This window comes from Salvia splendens, chromosome 16 (assembly GCF_004379255.2).
Source record: "Salvia splendens isolate huo1 chromosome 16, SspV2, whole genome shotgun sequence".
Classification (NCBI taxonomy): domain Eukaryota; kingdom Viridiplantae; phylum Streptophyta; class Magnoliopsida; order Lamiales; family Lamiaceae; genus Salvia; species Salvia splendens.
In genome coordinates, this window is record NC_056047.1 from 5,951,672 (window position 1) to 5,966,665 (window position 14,994).

The 14,994-nt window shown below is 37.0% G+C and overlaps 2 protein-coding genes across 12 annotated transcripts; both read left to right on the plus strand.

Annotated features, from left to right (window-relative positions):
* The first annotated feature begins 1,588 nt into the window (after positions 1-1,588).
* LOC121772046 (mitogen-activated protein kinase kinase kinase 3-like) lies at positions 1,589-6,722 on the plus strand. The gene is made up of 11 exons (XM_042168980.1): positions 1,589-2,293; positions 2,875-3,192; positions 3,392-3,479; positions 3,620-3,682; positions 4,174-4,334; positions 4,418-4,493; positions 4,896-4,955; positions 5,065-5,172; positions 5,259-5,492; positions 5,962-6,059; positions 6,150-6,722. The coding sequence occupies exons 1-11, from the start codon at positions 1,896-1,898 to the stop codon at positions 6,397-6,399; spliced, it is 1,854 nt and encodes a 617-aa protein (XP_042024914.1). The 5' UTR covers positions 1,589-1,895; the 3' UTR covers positions 6,400-6,722.
* Positions 6,723-7,317: 595 nt separating this feature from the next.
* LOC121772047 (transcription factor MYB105-like) lies at positions 7,318-14,800 on the plus strand. Of its 11 annotated transcripts, none has more exons than XR_006044256.1 (7): positions 7,318-7,454; positions 7,542-8,068; positions 8,167-8,276; positions 8,952-9,163; positions 9,650-11,089; positions 12,622-12,728; positions 13,693-13,794. XR_006044256.1 is itself a non-coding variant. In XM_042168986.1 (4 exons), the coding sequence occupies exons 3-4, from the start codon at positions 13,809-13,811 to the stop codon at positions 14,582-14,584; spliced, it is 663 nt and encodes a 220-aa protein (XP_042024920.1). In that variant the 5' UTR covers positions 9,025-9,163; positions 12,622-12,728; positions 13,693-13,808; the 3' UTR covers positions 14,585-14,800. The 11 variants fall into 11 exon arrangements, 6 of the variants coding, with proteins under 6 accessions (XP_042024920.1, XP_042024919.1, XP_042024917.1 ...); XR_006044255.1 differs by having other exon boundaries at positions 13,761-13,794; XR_006044254.1 differs by having other exon boundaries at positions 12,622-13,794.
* The last annotated feature ends 194 nt before the right edge of the window (positions 14,801-14,994 follow it).

The window sequence follows — 14,994 nt, forward strand, 5'->3', positions numbered from 1 at the left end:
ATGGAATTCAATAACACTATTCCACACGATCTAATTAACAATTAACACCAACCAAATCAGGTTAGAGGGCAACCCTAAAATGATATAATGAATAGTATAGTACTACTAGATAATACTAATACAAATGCAATATACTACGGGGTGTTCGGTTTGTAAGATTGTATCCGAAATTAAATTTGTAGTGTGTTTGGTTCATGAGATTCAATCACATAACTCAACCCTAGATGGATAATTATGGGATAATTAGTCATAGCTAACCCCCTATAACTAAAATAATCTCACAACTCAATCCTAGATTGAATCTTTGTATTATTTTATCTTAGAAACCAACACCACCTACTAGTACTTATTAAGTTTTGTTCGGGCAAAATTTTATTTTCTGCTCATTTAGGACGTAAATATCTAAAAGTATCTTTTGAATTTTGATTTTTAATGAAGTTATCAAAAAAAATTTTGTTCTTCTTCTTGTATCCTTTTCTTTTTCTCGTCTAACACATATTTTCAGTATTTTTCTTCATTTTATTCTTTTATTCTCAGCCGACAATATATATCCTTTTATACTCAAAAGAAGATTCTTATTTTTTCAACTATTATGCACAATTATCAACTTCAAAATCTCAACTCACCAACTAATCCGTCCCGTTTCTAAAATTTAATCTTCACACCTATTACTCTGCACAAAAAAAAAAGAAAAATAGTTAACCGATAGTGAACGTAAAATGTCAGAAAAATCACATAATATTATTTTGCCCAACAAAATAAAACGACTTCAAATTTCCAATATAAGACGGAGTTGAAGAGAACACACTATCTTCTGAACAACAGACAATACAATATGCAATTTTTATAATATGATACATATTGTTACCAACTCAATTTTTTTTTTCATCTCAAACACCATGTCCAATTTTTATATATGCAAAACTATGCATCCAGTATCTTTTGAAAATTGGAATTTCACATAAAGTGTCCACGTATGCTATTGATTGTACATTAACCCCCATTTTATTCAAACTCTATACTAACAATATTGATAGTAGTATTATATTGGAACGCAGCCCAGCCCAGCCCACGCCCTAAACAGACATATTTAAAATATTTAAAATGAAAAACTGTAATAAATCCACATGTCACAATATTAAACAATTATTTTATCCATACATGTTGACAGGTAGAGTAGGAGTAGTAGGGAAGTAGCGCGTCATTTTCATATTGCGCCCACCAATTACCAAGTGCATGCATCTGCGCGTACACGTCAACATACATACACCACCTCCCACTACGTGTATAAATCCACACATATACGATTTCTATACGTACACATGTACGGACGGAACAAAGCAAATCGTCGCCTTTTTTTTTATAGCAATTCCGCTGGCATTTAGTCGAAAATCGATATCAATCAAGCATTAACTTTTAAATTGTTTTTGTTGTGGAGTATTATTCAATCTATAAATTAGGAGTAGCTAATTATGGTTGTAAATTGCTTTTTAAACTGACGATAATTGTAAATGTAAAATAGAAATATTTAGGAAATAGAAATACAGATATTCTAGAAAAAGTAGGCCACGTCAAGTAGCTGGTTTGCCGTCCGCAATCTGCTTAGCTGGTTTATCGTTTCGTTTCGGCTCTCTCTCTCTAAAACACCTCCACACACACTCTCTCTCTAAAACAACGAGGTGAAGACAACGACGAATTCTTCAAATTCTCATATACATATACGTGTGTACGCGGAATAGGGTCTTTTCTTCTTCAACTCTCATCGAACTTATTCGCAATATAAATTCAACAAATTTCCAATCTCTCTCTCTCTTTGATTGATACATGTGCCAGTAGGTGATACATGTGAACGGAATCCTGGTCTGGTTTAATTCACTTCAATCGGAGAAGAAAAAATGCCGGCTTGGTGGGGGAAGAAGGGGCGGAGCAAGGATTCGGTGAAGAGTTCATCGGTGAAGAATGAGAAGAAGAGAGGGAAAGAGATTGATAGCCACAGAGTCAACAGCATGGACGAAGGTCTACTGCAGCCGACGCCGAGAATCAGCAGAGATTTTTCCGCCGGCGTAAGAGAATTGAGCGGCCGAGATTCATCTGGATTCTCCGGCTTCGATTCGGCGTCTTCGTTGGATAAAGGCCAGCCGCAGCCGTTGCCTAGGCCGTTGGGGGCGTCGAATGATCATAATCATGGCGTCGGGTCTGGATCTGGATCTGGATCGGGTTCGGTTTCGAGCGTCAGCTCTTCTGGGTCGTCCGATGATCACGCTCAAGTTGCGGCTGATCAGCCTGCTTTTAGGTTGGTTTTTTTACTTTTTTGGGCCTTTTTTGGTTAGATAATTTGGGACTTTTTGGTCAATGGTTCATCTGTCTAATTTGGGGATACTGTTCTTGGTTTTGTATCTTGCTTGATCTGTTACACTGTTGGGTTTGATGAATTAGTTACTGGGTTTGCTCCCAAAACTCTAAATTTGATTAGTTTCCTTTATCTTATCTCTTTGTTTTTGAGGTTTTTAATGAGACGATCCATGTAGTTTCTTCTAAAACTGCTAATTCCTCATCTTGTGCCTTTTTTTTTTCTCTTGCGCAGATTGTATCTCAAACTTATCTCCTTTAAAACTTGTGCATATATATCCCTACCCAAAGTTTAGAAGGTGGAGTAGAAGTGTAGAACATATAAATTAGAATCTTTTAAGATATGATTTTGATGATTTTTCTACCACTCCGTTGACTTTTCGGGCAAAGTGGGTTTATACTTCCCCTGTGAATAGTTTTATTTGGTTTTCTGGCATTAGATGTGAAGGCAATAACAACTTGCTAATAATTGGATTTCACTGTGGCTCTCTATGTTGTGGATGACATACTTTAATCCTTTGTCAGAGGACATGGCGAGAACAGATTGAGTCCTTTGATGAGAAGCCCAGCCCGAGCTTCCAGGTGCAGTACAACACCCGTATCACCCCTTCATGCACGTCTTGGTGGAATGAGTTTGGACTCTCCGGGCGGGAAGCTGGAAGAAGGGAAGAGCGAGCTTCATAAACTTCCTCTTCCACCTGGTTCTCCAGCTAGCCCTTCTGCGTTACCAACCCCAAGAAGTCCTGGTACAAATGAAAGCTCGAGTTATAATGCTTCCAAATGGAGAAAAGGAAAGCTTCTAGGAAGAGGCACTTTTGGTCATGTTTACCTTGGCTTTAACAGGTAATGGAAATTTTTGGGATTTCGTTTAGGGAAAGTGATGCATATTGTAGCTTTTTAATTAATATACTATCAAACATTGTTTTGACTGGAATTTACCATAATATGCTCTATAATAACTTCATTTTCATATGGATCGATACATTACATGATTTTGGAAAATGTATTGGCGCAGTAAGACAATCTAGTGTTTTTATGGCAGTGAGAATGGGCAAATGTGCGCCATAAAAGAAGTTAGACTTGTTTCAGATGATCAGTCATCAAAAGAAAGTCTCAAGCAACTGAATCAGGTCTTTCTGAAACTTTCTGTCTTGATTTACATTGTCAACTACTCGAAGAATGGCATTCCACCTAAGGCATTTTCCTTTTGCTTTTAGTGCCAGGGTCTTGTTCTTATATTAATCTTACTCACACATGTTCATCTTTTCAGGAAATAAGCTTGCTAAGTCAGCTTTCACATCCAAATATTGTTCAATACTATGGAAGTGATCTGGTAAGATTTAGTTCAGTTTAGTATTATAGGGAGTATATCTTATTGATCGATTGTTTGAAAGTCAACATGGGAAAATATATTAAGGATGCGGAGAATTTTGTAAAACACATTATAATAACCAAGACAGGTAATTAGACAACTGATCAAGTTGGTAATGTGCATATGACAAAATACCAAGATCAAATGATTCAAATCCCTATCTAACCAAAGTCATCGTTTCAGCAAGCTCATAATCCAGAACACTGTTTCTTATTTGAAAATCAACAAAATATTCAATCTTTACTGAATAAATGCTTCCACTACCTCCTGCCAGACCTATCACACTGTAGAACCAGAGATTAGTTTTTGCTGCAAACCCCTTATTAGTATCAGTATCAATCAAGTCTGCCACCCATCTCACTTAAGTATAAAGTATCTGTTTCTATGATTATCCATATTTGACCATGCATCTCAATAAATCATGATGGCTAACTGTGCTTAAATTCTTCCAGAGTGAAGAAAGGCTATCAGTTTATTTGGAGTATGTTTCTGGAGGTTCCATCCACAAATTACTGCAAGAATATGGTGCGTTTGCCGAACCTGTTATCCAAAATTACACCCGTCAGATTCTCTCTGGTCTGGCCTACTTGCACGGGCGCAATACTGTACACAGGTCCGCCTCTCTCTTTCCTGGTAATCAAAACACTATTTCACATTTTGCATGGCGATGTTCAAAATTTCACCTCTTCTCTGCAGAGATATCAAGGGAGCAAATATTTTGGTAGACCCAAATGGTGAAATTAAACTTGCTGATTTTGGAATGGCAAAACATGTATGTATTGCTTAAAATATTTGCTATTTGTTAATTGTTATCTGCACTAACAAATTATATATTTAAGAGCCAGTCACTCTCTTTGGAGTATGAACTGGCAGTCAAGCTTATCTGTCAAGTGTACAAGTGGGATAAAAGGGCACTCAAGAATAAAGTATTTTTTTCTTAGTCTATTCCTTGCAATTAATATGTAATATATCGAAAAAATATCTCTCGCTCCATATCTTCGAATCGAAAATAATCAGACTCGTGCACCTCAGTAGTAGATTTCCATTTTTGAACAGATTAAAATATCTAGACTGGCATGATAAAAGGGAGGCAAATGTACATGGATAAGCTGAATGCTATGTTGGTTTATTATTCCAAGGTACTAACTCGCTTATGTAATGATTTTTTAAACAGATAGCTAACTGTTCATCAATGCTATCCTTCAAAGGAAGTCCTTATTGGATGGCACCTGAGGTATGTCTCTTTCTATTTGAAAATGATAGATATTGACAGTGTATTTTAGACAGATTTTATTCCCAATGATTTCTGATTATATGTGCTGTATGCCTATATATTCCATCAGGTGGTTATGAATACAAATGGATACAGCCTTCCAGTAGATATCTGGAGCTTAGGATGCACAGTTCTTGAAATGGCTACTTCTAAACCACCCTGGAGCCAATATGAAGGGGTTGGACATCTTAACTTGCCAAGTTGAACTTTGTTGTTTTAAAATTGTTTTTGAATTTAAGTTTTTCGGTTTATCTGATTTATCAGGTTGCTGCTATATTTAAAATCGGAAATAGCAAAGATGCTCCAGAAATTCCAGAGTACCTATCTGCTGATGCAAAAGGTTTCATAAGGTTATGCTTGCAGCGGGAGCCATCTGCCAGGCCAACCGCATCCCAGTTACTCACTCACCCTTTTGTTAGAAATCAAACAACAGCACGGGCCAATGTCAATTTAACAAGAGAGGCTTTTCCTCGGTCTTTTGATGGAAGCCGCACACCGGTAATTTTTCTTGTAAACTATATACTTCAGTATTCTTGGCTGATTCTTATCTTGACATTTTTCCTACTCAACTCTCTGGTACTTTCTGGTTATATAGCCCTTCTTCCAATTTTTCTTCATTCCTTTGACCTGCTTTTGTTTTGGACATTCTCACTGTGTTAAAAGCATAAAGCCACTATTTGGTGATTGGGAACGTCTAGTTTAACTTGAATTTGACTCAATTATTCCTAGAGTTGGTCCCTGGTCCTGAAAGACATCTGAACCCAATTATTTTCCCTTTACACTATAGGGGCCCTTGGTGATGAAGTATGAATTTTCTTTCTGAATATGCAGATTATTGCAGTTACCCATGACCATAAAATATACACTTGCAGACTGCTTTCATTTCAAACTATAACCGTACCTGAACAACGCTTAGCCAAAGCTTTGTGCAATCCGAGTTAACCTTTTATGTTGATATTAATTGCAGACTGCTCAGGAAATGCAGTCCAGCAGACCGAAGAACAGCTCTTTTGATAGAGATGATGGTCCGAGGTTAAATGTACCAAGAACCTTATTAAGCCCTAGGTACTGGTATTTTATCCACTCGATTAGATGTGTTTCATCTGCATATTGCATGTGCGTGGCAATTTAACTTTCCTTCTACTGTATCTGCAGGGATGACACGAGAATGATTACATCACTGCCTGTATCTCCCTCCTCAAGCCCATTAAGACGTGATGTAGGGGCGTACAACAGCTTTTTCCTTTCTCCACCGCACCCCTCTTATCCTTATGTTGGGCAGAGCAGTCAAAATTATAGTGATCACTCAGTATTTCCTTTAAGGCCCATCTCAAGAACATCGCTCGAAATCCCACAGTTTAGAGCTCAAGTGCCATTTAGATCTCCAACGAGGAACATACTATAGTAGTCCAGAGATGTGATGAAAAATCCCAACCCACACCATGCTCGTGGAGCTGTACTCGTGTGATAATGAGCTAAAATACGAGGTGTGGAGCAGGCGAGTTGCCTGCTTCCTCAAAACAGTACAATGGCCAAAGGTAGCTCTAGCTGAGCGAGCTTTAAGTAATCATGGTATGAAAACTCAATTTGACAGTTCCGTTGAACGTAATCTATATGATGGCCATGTAAATAGATAGAGAAAGAGAGAGACCATAGAGCTTCTGTATGTTATCAGAACACTGATAAAGACTGTTGGTTGGGAATTTCAAATGAATCTTTCTAGTCGCAGCCTTGATTTCAATTCTTGAGGAAAAAATTCTTGTCTGTTCCGATTGTTTTTTTTCAAATCGGATCGGTCGGTTCAACCAATTAAGGTATTTTAGTTTTTTTCTAACGATGTTCAAAAAGTTAGGCTCGAAGTTTTACTTCAAAAATAATTTGACTAGTTAAAACCTTACCTTACCAATTTGTGCAAATATTTACCCAATTGACAAAAACCACAATTTGCAGAAAAATAATACTCATCATTTGAGAGTTGAAGTTAAGTAAATCAAAATTTGCTATCGCTTTTATACATTTATTACTCATTTGATTTGGTTATGCGACACGTTCCATTACATTTATTTTGGACAAATCTTTGAAAATATACCATGTAATACCAAATTTGGACGACATAAACTTATACGTACAGGTTTGCATCCATCATCCATGACTGGCATGATTTTCTTGAATGTTTGAGACATGCAATGCATGATGTAACACATCTTTCAACTTCAGCTTCAGCTTACGACTATATGTTATTTTGAGTTTCGCTTCGCTTACACCGACAACTTCTTATAAGTCTTTGTTGCTCATGTAGATCTTCTTCCATTCAACTTGTTTGCAAGTATTTCGACTTTTATCCGAGCAAATATGCTTTGTTTCACTTGTGTCGATGAACCAAGCTCTTGGCTTACCCACGTGGTTCACTTCGGAGACCACGACTGATGAGGCATCCTCGTCAAAGGCCCTCCCAGCAAGGTGCGCACAATTTTTTCACCACTTTTTTCTTGGCTCGATGAAAGTCCTTAGCATAATTGTAGTAATTGCCATCAAATTTTTGTGCAGTTGCTACCTTCTGTTCTCGTTAGACACGAGAGTGCTTCGACGATCACCTTAGACGGACAGTCTGAGTCGTTCAATTAATCAATTTCATCTCTTTTTGTTTTGCTTCAATAATTCACATAACCAAAGCTTCAGTGGACAATTACAAATTTATCATTACTAGTACTCCTCATTTATTAATTATTGATTATAAATAAATCAGAGTAAAAAAGGAATTATTTTCAGATTCAAAACGCAATCTTTGAATAATTGTATATTTGTATTCTACAGAAATTTGAGAAATTGAAAATTTCAGAATTTCTTCCAGGTTAAAAGCTTTCTCGCTCTAAGACGACCGAGAGAGAAAATTGAAGATGCCGAGGGGACTGTCGTTTTCGGTTGATACATGGATGCCGTCTTCAAACATGAAGAGGAGTCATTTCCTCACCCACGCTCACAAAGACCACGTGCAAGGGATCCTCTCTCACGCTTCCTATCCTATCTACTCCACGCTCCTTACCAAAACTCTTCTCCGCCAATTCTATCCTCAGGCGAGCCTATTCCTTTAATTTGAATTTTATTAATTTTCGCTGATTGTTTTCGCCACTCGCATTTTCTGATCGGATTGTTGTTCGAATTGTTTTTGCAGCTTGATGAATCGATGTTCGTAGGTATTGAGGTCGGTCAATCTCTGGTGATTGACGATCCGGATGGTGATTTCGTTGTCACTGCGTTTGACGCCAATCATTGTCCAGATCTGTATGGCTTTATTCTTTATGTTTGCATTTCGTATTTTCTGAATTTTGCATTTCTACACAACCATGAAATACTATTTTTGTGTTCCTTATTGGTGATATTTGCATGTTTTCAATGAACAGACTTATAAAGAAAAGAAGCAGAGTAAAATAATATGCATCTAATGATCATTGTAAAGTGCTAATGTAATATACTACTACTTTGTTGAGTATTGAGTTGAAGATTTGTTCGATCAATTTTACTGGGAGTACTCAGGCGAGTCTATAGTCTCTCATAACATTTGGATGAAGTGAGAAATTCTCACTTCATCCAAATGGTGGACTTTAGAAAATTGTCACCGATCTGGAAAGGGTATAGTGGAAAAGTAACATGTGTGAATAGAAAGGTACTATGATAGTATTAGTATGTCATTCTTATCAGATCAGTGCATAGCCTTCTTTATATATGTAGTACTTATATACTATGTAGTAATTGACTTCTTTATATATGGAGTAGTATTTATGCATTAGCAAAAATGCACTCTTTACATTTTTTCACATTTCCTCACTTGCTTAGAGGTGAATAACTGTGCCTCTTTTATCATGCCTCCAAATGTTCCCTCTTATAGTCACCTTTACCTCTACGGCTAATTGGTCTCAATAAAAGGAAGCTCATAAGAAATTTTGTATTTTTATTCAGGAGCAGTGATGTTTCTGTTTGAAGGAAGTTTTGGCAATGTATTTCACACAGGAGATTGCAGATTAACCCCCGAGTGTTTGCTAAGTTTACCAGACAAGTGCATTGGCAAGAAAAGGAAAGAACCAAAATGTCCATTTGATTACATCTTTTTAGATTCCACATTTGGTCAATGCCCTGTGAAGATGCCCAGCAAACACTCAGCAAAGCAGCAGGTATACTTCCTTAATCCTCCTTGAATATAATTTTTTTGCCTGTGGACATTATGGTTTAATATTTGAAGTACAATCCAAAAGCTTCCATGACCATGCTCTGTTCCAAGCTGTCAGTTAAAAATAGTAAAATGGCATGTGCATTAGTATGCCTTATGAGATAATGAGGGAAGCTACGGCTTTTTTATTTTAATATTTTCGGCAGTGGACAACCAAATGTCACATTTTTTACTCATGTACATTGAAGGTGTTGAAAGTTTTAAAATTATTTTTAGGTGTGACTTGGCAAGTGACAAGGCATCTTAACAGCTAAGCTTCTTATGTTCTAGCTAAGTGGAAATGCAAGTTTATAGCCAAATGTCTGTTCAGAAAGTACGTATAATTGGATTATATCCCTTTGAGATGCTAGTTCAGTAGATGCTTAATTCAGTAGATAACTAGATATACTGACTGTACTTTGATGCGTGAATACAAACATTTGCAAACCAGGTTATCAACTGTATATGGAAACACCCTGATGCCCGTGCGGTGTATTTGGCATGTGATCTTCTAGGTCAAGAAGAGATACTTGTAGAGGTGTCACAAACATTTGGTGAGAAGATATATGTAGATAAAGCCAAAAACTTAGCGTGCTTTAACTCGCTTAAACTTATAGCCCCTGAGGTCATATCAGAAGATCCATCTTCACGTTTCAAACTATTTGATTGCTTCCCAAAACTATATGAAAGAGCTGGAGCAATCCTAGCTGATGCACGTGCCAATTTTCAGCACGACCCCCTTATTATACGTCCTTCTTCACAATGGTATGCTTGTAATGAGGGTGTTTCTGAGATGGAAAAGCAAAGAAAGGAAAGAGTTGATCAAGCTGTCAAAGATATGCATGATATTTGGCACGTAGGTTACTCAATACTCTCATCCAGAGAGGAATTGGATTGGGCCTTGCAACTTCTTGGGCCTAAATGGGTAGTGTCAACAACGCCTAGCTGCAGGGCTATGGAGCTGGATTATGTTAAAAAGCACTGTTTTAAAAATCTACAAACTTTTGACAACTCTCTGTGCAAACTTCTTGACATTAATATGGTAGAGTCTTTAGTTCCAGATGGATCAAATGAAAATTCGAGCTGCTCGCATGTGGTGGACATCTCCAGTGGCCATGTAGAAAAGCAATCTGGACCTTTTGTCAGATCCACATACCAGCGGAAACGGTTGAGTTTATCTCCCCCAAGCAAAAGACCAATGGTCACATTATTTGGGCAAGCGAGGCTTGGACTCCCCTATTCATCCTTCCTACTTGAATGTAAAGATGCATCAGCCATTTGTAACTGAGGAGAAAGAACTGATTGAAACAAACAATGTTTCCTTTCAGAAAGAAAATGTTATTACTGAGAACTCCGAAGAGCAATTTGTAACAATGAGACAAATTGAGTTTTCTGGAACAAATTGCAGTGGGCCTAACAATACTTATGATAAGGAGATTTCCACCAGTAGTTCAATGGCGAAATCAGCAGCAGAAACAAAGAATGTGTCATTTGAGAAAGAAAATATTACTCAAGTGAATGCTAAAGAGCAATTACAAACCAAGAGAAAAGTCGAATTTACTGAGACAAATTCCACAGAACATGCTGCTACTTCAACTGTGAGGTCTTTGAACTGCTATGATGAAAACTTAAGAAGATTATACAGGTCTATGAATGTACCAGTGCCTCAGCGCCTTCCCTCTCTTGTGATGGTTATGAAAACCAAAAAATCTGCAAGGAAGAGGACTTAAAAAAATTTCTCTACAAGATTTTAAATCCTTATTTTTAGTGGTCATTGTTGGCTATCATCTGCTCATGCTTGATTGTTTCAAGGGACCTCTTTCAACCATGTAACTTAGAGTTGTGATGTTTAAATGGCTTTTTTTGCCTGAAAAAGAAGATAAAATATCAGGTATACATGAAGCTTAATACGGCTTTTCATATTTTCAACAATTTCAGTTTCCTGCTTAAAGTGTTCACACCAATAATTTGATACTTTATGGAGTATACAATTTCCGATTATATGCTTTGTCAGTTAATGCATATGTGGTTATACCACCAATATATAAACCCTAGCATGCTTTTTCCATTGTGACCAAACTTAACTGTGCTGTTCTTGTCTATCATAACAAATACAGTTGCTTATGCGTTCAATTATTATGCTGACAGATTATATATTTCTTGGTACAATAATGATTTCTGATTTCTTTTTCTACCTGTCTACTGAAACAAAATTCCAGCTTCACATTTGGACCGTAATTTGGATAATTTTAGCATTCAAACCAAGGGAATAGTGATGGCTGAGCTTTTTTTTGGTGCATGTTGTTGAACCTTCTCTTATTATAGTAATTTTCCTGCTCAGTACGTTACTTCTCTTAGGTTGCTTGCAAAACAAAATCTAGTGGCTGCTGATTTCTCTATTGTTACACTTCTCAAGTATATTTATTAGATTTTCCATTGCTTAGTTTCTCATTCCTGATAATGGATTAGATCCTTTACACCTCATAGTGTTCCAGAATCTTTGTGATCTTGAGTACTTTCTTCCTTTGGAAGGTATTTATGGATTTACCTGATGATGTCAAAGTAATTACTTGCTGCATTTTCCTCGAAAAATTCTATATTGTTACTGCTTTCTTTGAAATATTATTATGTGTGTAGTCCCTTAGGCAATAACTGTATGGTTCACAAGGTACTAGGTGTTGGATTCTCCTGGAAAGTGTTTTCAAGGTTGGTCACCAATATGGTTTTAAGCGACATACCATTATGGGTTTAGAATGGGAACTAATGTGAATTTGTAATATACTTATATATGTTTCTTTGCTCTATCGTTTTGCCCCTATGCTTTCTGTATTATGAAAGATTTCCTCCGATATATGCACACAGTATATTCACGCATATCCAACTTGATTTTATGACAGATTCTTTTTCTATAGAAGGTTTGAAAATAGTGGATAGAGTGAAGCTAGTACGAACTAAAAAAATGTTCTTTAAGGGGGAAATTACTTCTAGGGATTAGATTGATTGATAAAACATATGATTGAGTATTTGAAGGATAAGATGGTCAAACAAGTTCAACATTAATCAATCCATCAAAGTAAATGGTAGATTAGCTCGGATTATTTTAATTTATCCATCCTATCACTCAATATAAACGCCCCCAAGTGTATATGAATTACCCTCTCTTTTGATGCTCAATATTAATCAATTACATTTAGGAGGCTGATTATTCCACCTGCACACTCGCAATTTGCATGCTTTCTTGCTAAATTCTGACATAAAAAGGAAGCCCTTTATGCTTATTAGACTGAGTATTTTTCTGATGATATGCCAAGATTGATAATGATAGAAATATGTAGATATGTATCTTATTCACAGTACTAGAATTTCCTGGAATGAAACAGTCAGACTCTAACCCTCTTTCTTTCATTCTTTCCTTATTTACAGCAATGTAAGGGAGTGACTTATGCCTCACAATTGAGAAACTTGCTTCAAGTGGTTGAAAGGATGCATGGGGCTGCAAATATTGTGTGCTGACAAGGAACTACTTAAAGGTAAGCTTTAAACTCCATTAAATGACCGTAGCTTGTATCAAATTTCTCCATGTAGTAGTTATTTATTTATGGAGTGTGTTGCTAGTGTATTCTCTGAAAACTGAGTGGTAGGATGTTATGCACTTCACACAATTTAGTAAATTTAATAGGTAAAGGCAATGAATGATATGATACATCACATTGTTCCAGGATTTCTCTTTGGAAGATGGCAGCAATTTTCATTTTTTTTTTAATTTCTTGCAATAATATTTGACATATAATTTTCACCATGCTCCTGTCTATCATTCCCTGTGAAGGCTGTGACAGATGCTGCCTCTCTTTTGAAATATAGAATTTGCATCTATTTCCCAGAATGCACAGTACCAACACTTTCGGGTTGTTTGATATATTATTGCAAAATGGACAAGCAACTCAGACCTGCAATTAAAAGACCAGCTAATTTATTTCTAAAATGTTATTTTTTTTTCTCTTTGTTGATGCAACAATAAATTACATTTTGAAACTCACATGTACCAACGGCACACTCATAAAGCAGGTTTGCTTGCACAATGTTTTTAAAGTCTAACTACTTATTTTTCTTTTATTTTCTTGTGTTTAATTATATTTGAGATAATAAAAGTGGTGGCTGCTTCAATCTGTTTCTAGTTCTCATAGAATTTGTGACTTTTTGAAATTTTAAAAATAAAAAATGGCAAGCAGTATTAAATTTTGCAACCTATGCATTTCTTCGCATTATATTCCGGAAATGTTTCCTTTGGCTTTTCTAGGGATAAGCATAGCGAACGCTAAGTACAGAAACTCATTAATGGAATTGACGCACGGAGTTGAGTCATTTACGATGCTAGAATACTTTAGCGTCCGTTAGATGTGTTGACAATGAAACCTGAGTCAGTGAATAGTAGGTATGATATTTATGTAATTCACCCAAATTGACAAAATCAGTTTAATTATTATATCTCTCCAGCTATGCATCGATGCATTTTATTAAAACTCGGCCCCCCTATAAATTCCATTTTGAACTTCTCACTTCAGAAGCCACAGACATAATTAGTCATCTTTAAGAGGCTCTAAATTTCTTCAATGGCAACCTTGAGAACGAGTGCCGGAGCAAGTAGGGGAAGAAACACTTTCCCAAAATGGCATTGGACACATGAGGAAGATGACCTCCTAAGAACCCTTGTCCAGGAGCATGGTCCAGGAAGGTGGGACCACATTGCAACTCATATCCAAGGGAGATCAGGTATTTTTCCCTTGTGTCCGAGGCTTTATCAAAGACATTTCTTATTATGCATGTCAGTCCCTTTTCAGTTTCTCGTGCTACCGGATGAGGCCTGTTATCTGATTTCTTCACAGGGAAGAGCTGTAGGATAAGGTGGCTCAACCAATTGCAGCCGGGACTTGATAAGACACCATTCAGTGTAGAAGAAAAGCAAAAGCTCCTTCAGCTTCACAAAAAGATTGGAAACAGGTGGTCTCTCATAGTCAGGTACTTCCCCGGTCGAACAGATAACCAAGTGAAGAACCACTACCATATACTGGCAGGGACTAGGAAATCCACACCCTCGTCTTCCAGCAATGATCCCCATGTCCCTCTGGATAATGGATCTTCGCAGTTTTCTGATGTTACCAGTGGAGGAACGAGGCCTCCATTTATTGGTGGTTCCTCTTCTGTCTATGGAAAGGCTGTAAATTTTACCCAGGTTGGAGCGCCCTCTTCCATCCCGAACTGCCCTGTTTCTCACCCACATCAGAGTTCCATGATCTCGGATGCGAGTTCCATGATCTCGGATGCGAGTTCTGCTTGCATCCAAGGTCCTGAATTCATTGACTTTTTGGGGGTTGGGAGTTCATATTAAAGAGTTGTCTCGCGTTTGTTGTTTCCTTGTTGTGCTTTTCTCGCCGTTCTCCCTTATTTCGTCTATTTTTGGAGTCGTATGAGGAGCCATTTTGTTCAAATTCTCGCCTTATGGTGAAAATTTCTGGCAAGGACTCCTGTGTTTTATTTGAATAATGTTTCCGTATTTTGAATGATGAACTCCGCTGTTTCTTTCTGAATCAGATGATTTGATTAAGTGTGATGTTTATGGTTTCATTTTCGGCAATAAGAAGTTTTACTGTATTTGATCATACTCCTAAGTTTTACTAGTAGACTTTTGATATGTACTTGAATGTGTGGAAATTGTTGCTTTATTGGTGCATTTTGGGAAAACTTAACTTTCATTTGCCATTTTCAATAAAAGGAAAGAGAGGATGGAGTAAGTAATAA

Coding starts and splice junctions, on each gene's coding strand:
- LOC121772046 (XM_042168980.1), top strand. CDS start 1,896: ATGCCGGCTTGGTGGGGGAAGAAGGGGCGGAGCAAGGATTCGGTGAAG. Junction 3,683..4,173: donor AATACTATGGAAGTGATCTG/GTAAGATTTAGT, acceptor AAATTCTTCCAG/AGTGAAGAAAGGCTATCAGT. Junction 5,173..5,258: donor CCTGGAGCCAATATGAAGGG/GTTGGACATCTT, acceptor CTGATTTATCAG/GTTGCTGCTATATTTAAAAT.
- LOC121772047 (XM_042168986.1), top strand. CDS start 13,809: ATGGCAACCTTGAGAACGAGTGCCGGAGCAAGTAGGGGAAGAAACACT. Junction 13,969..14,081: donor TCATATCCAAGGGAGATCAG/GTATTTTTCCCT, acceptor ATTTCTTCACAG/GGAAGAGCTGTAGGATAAGG.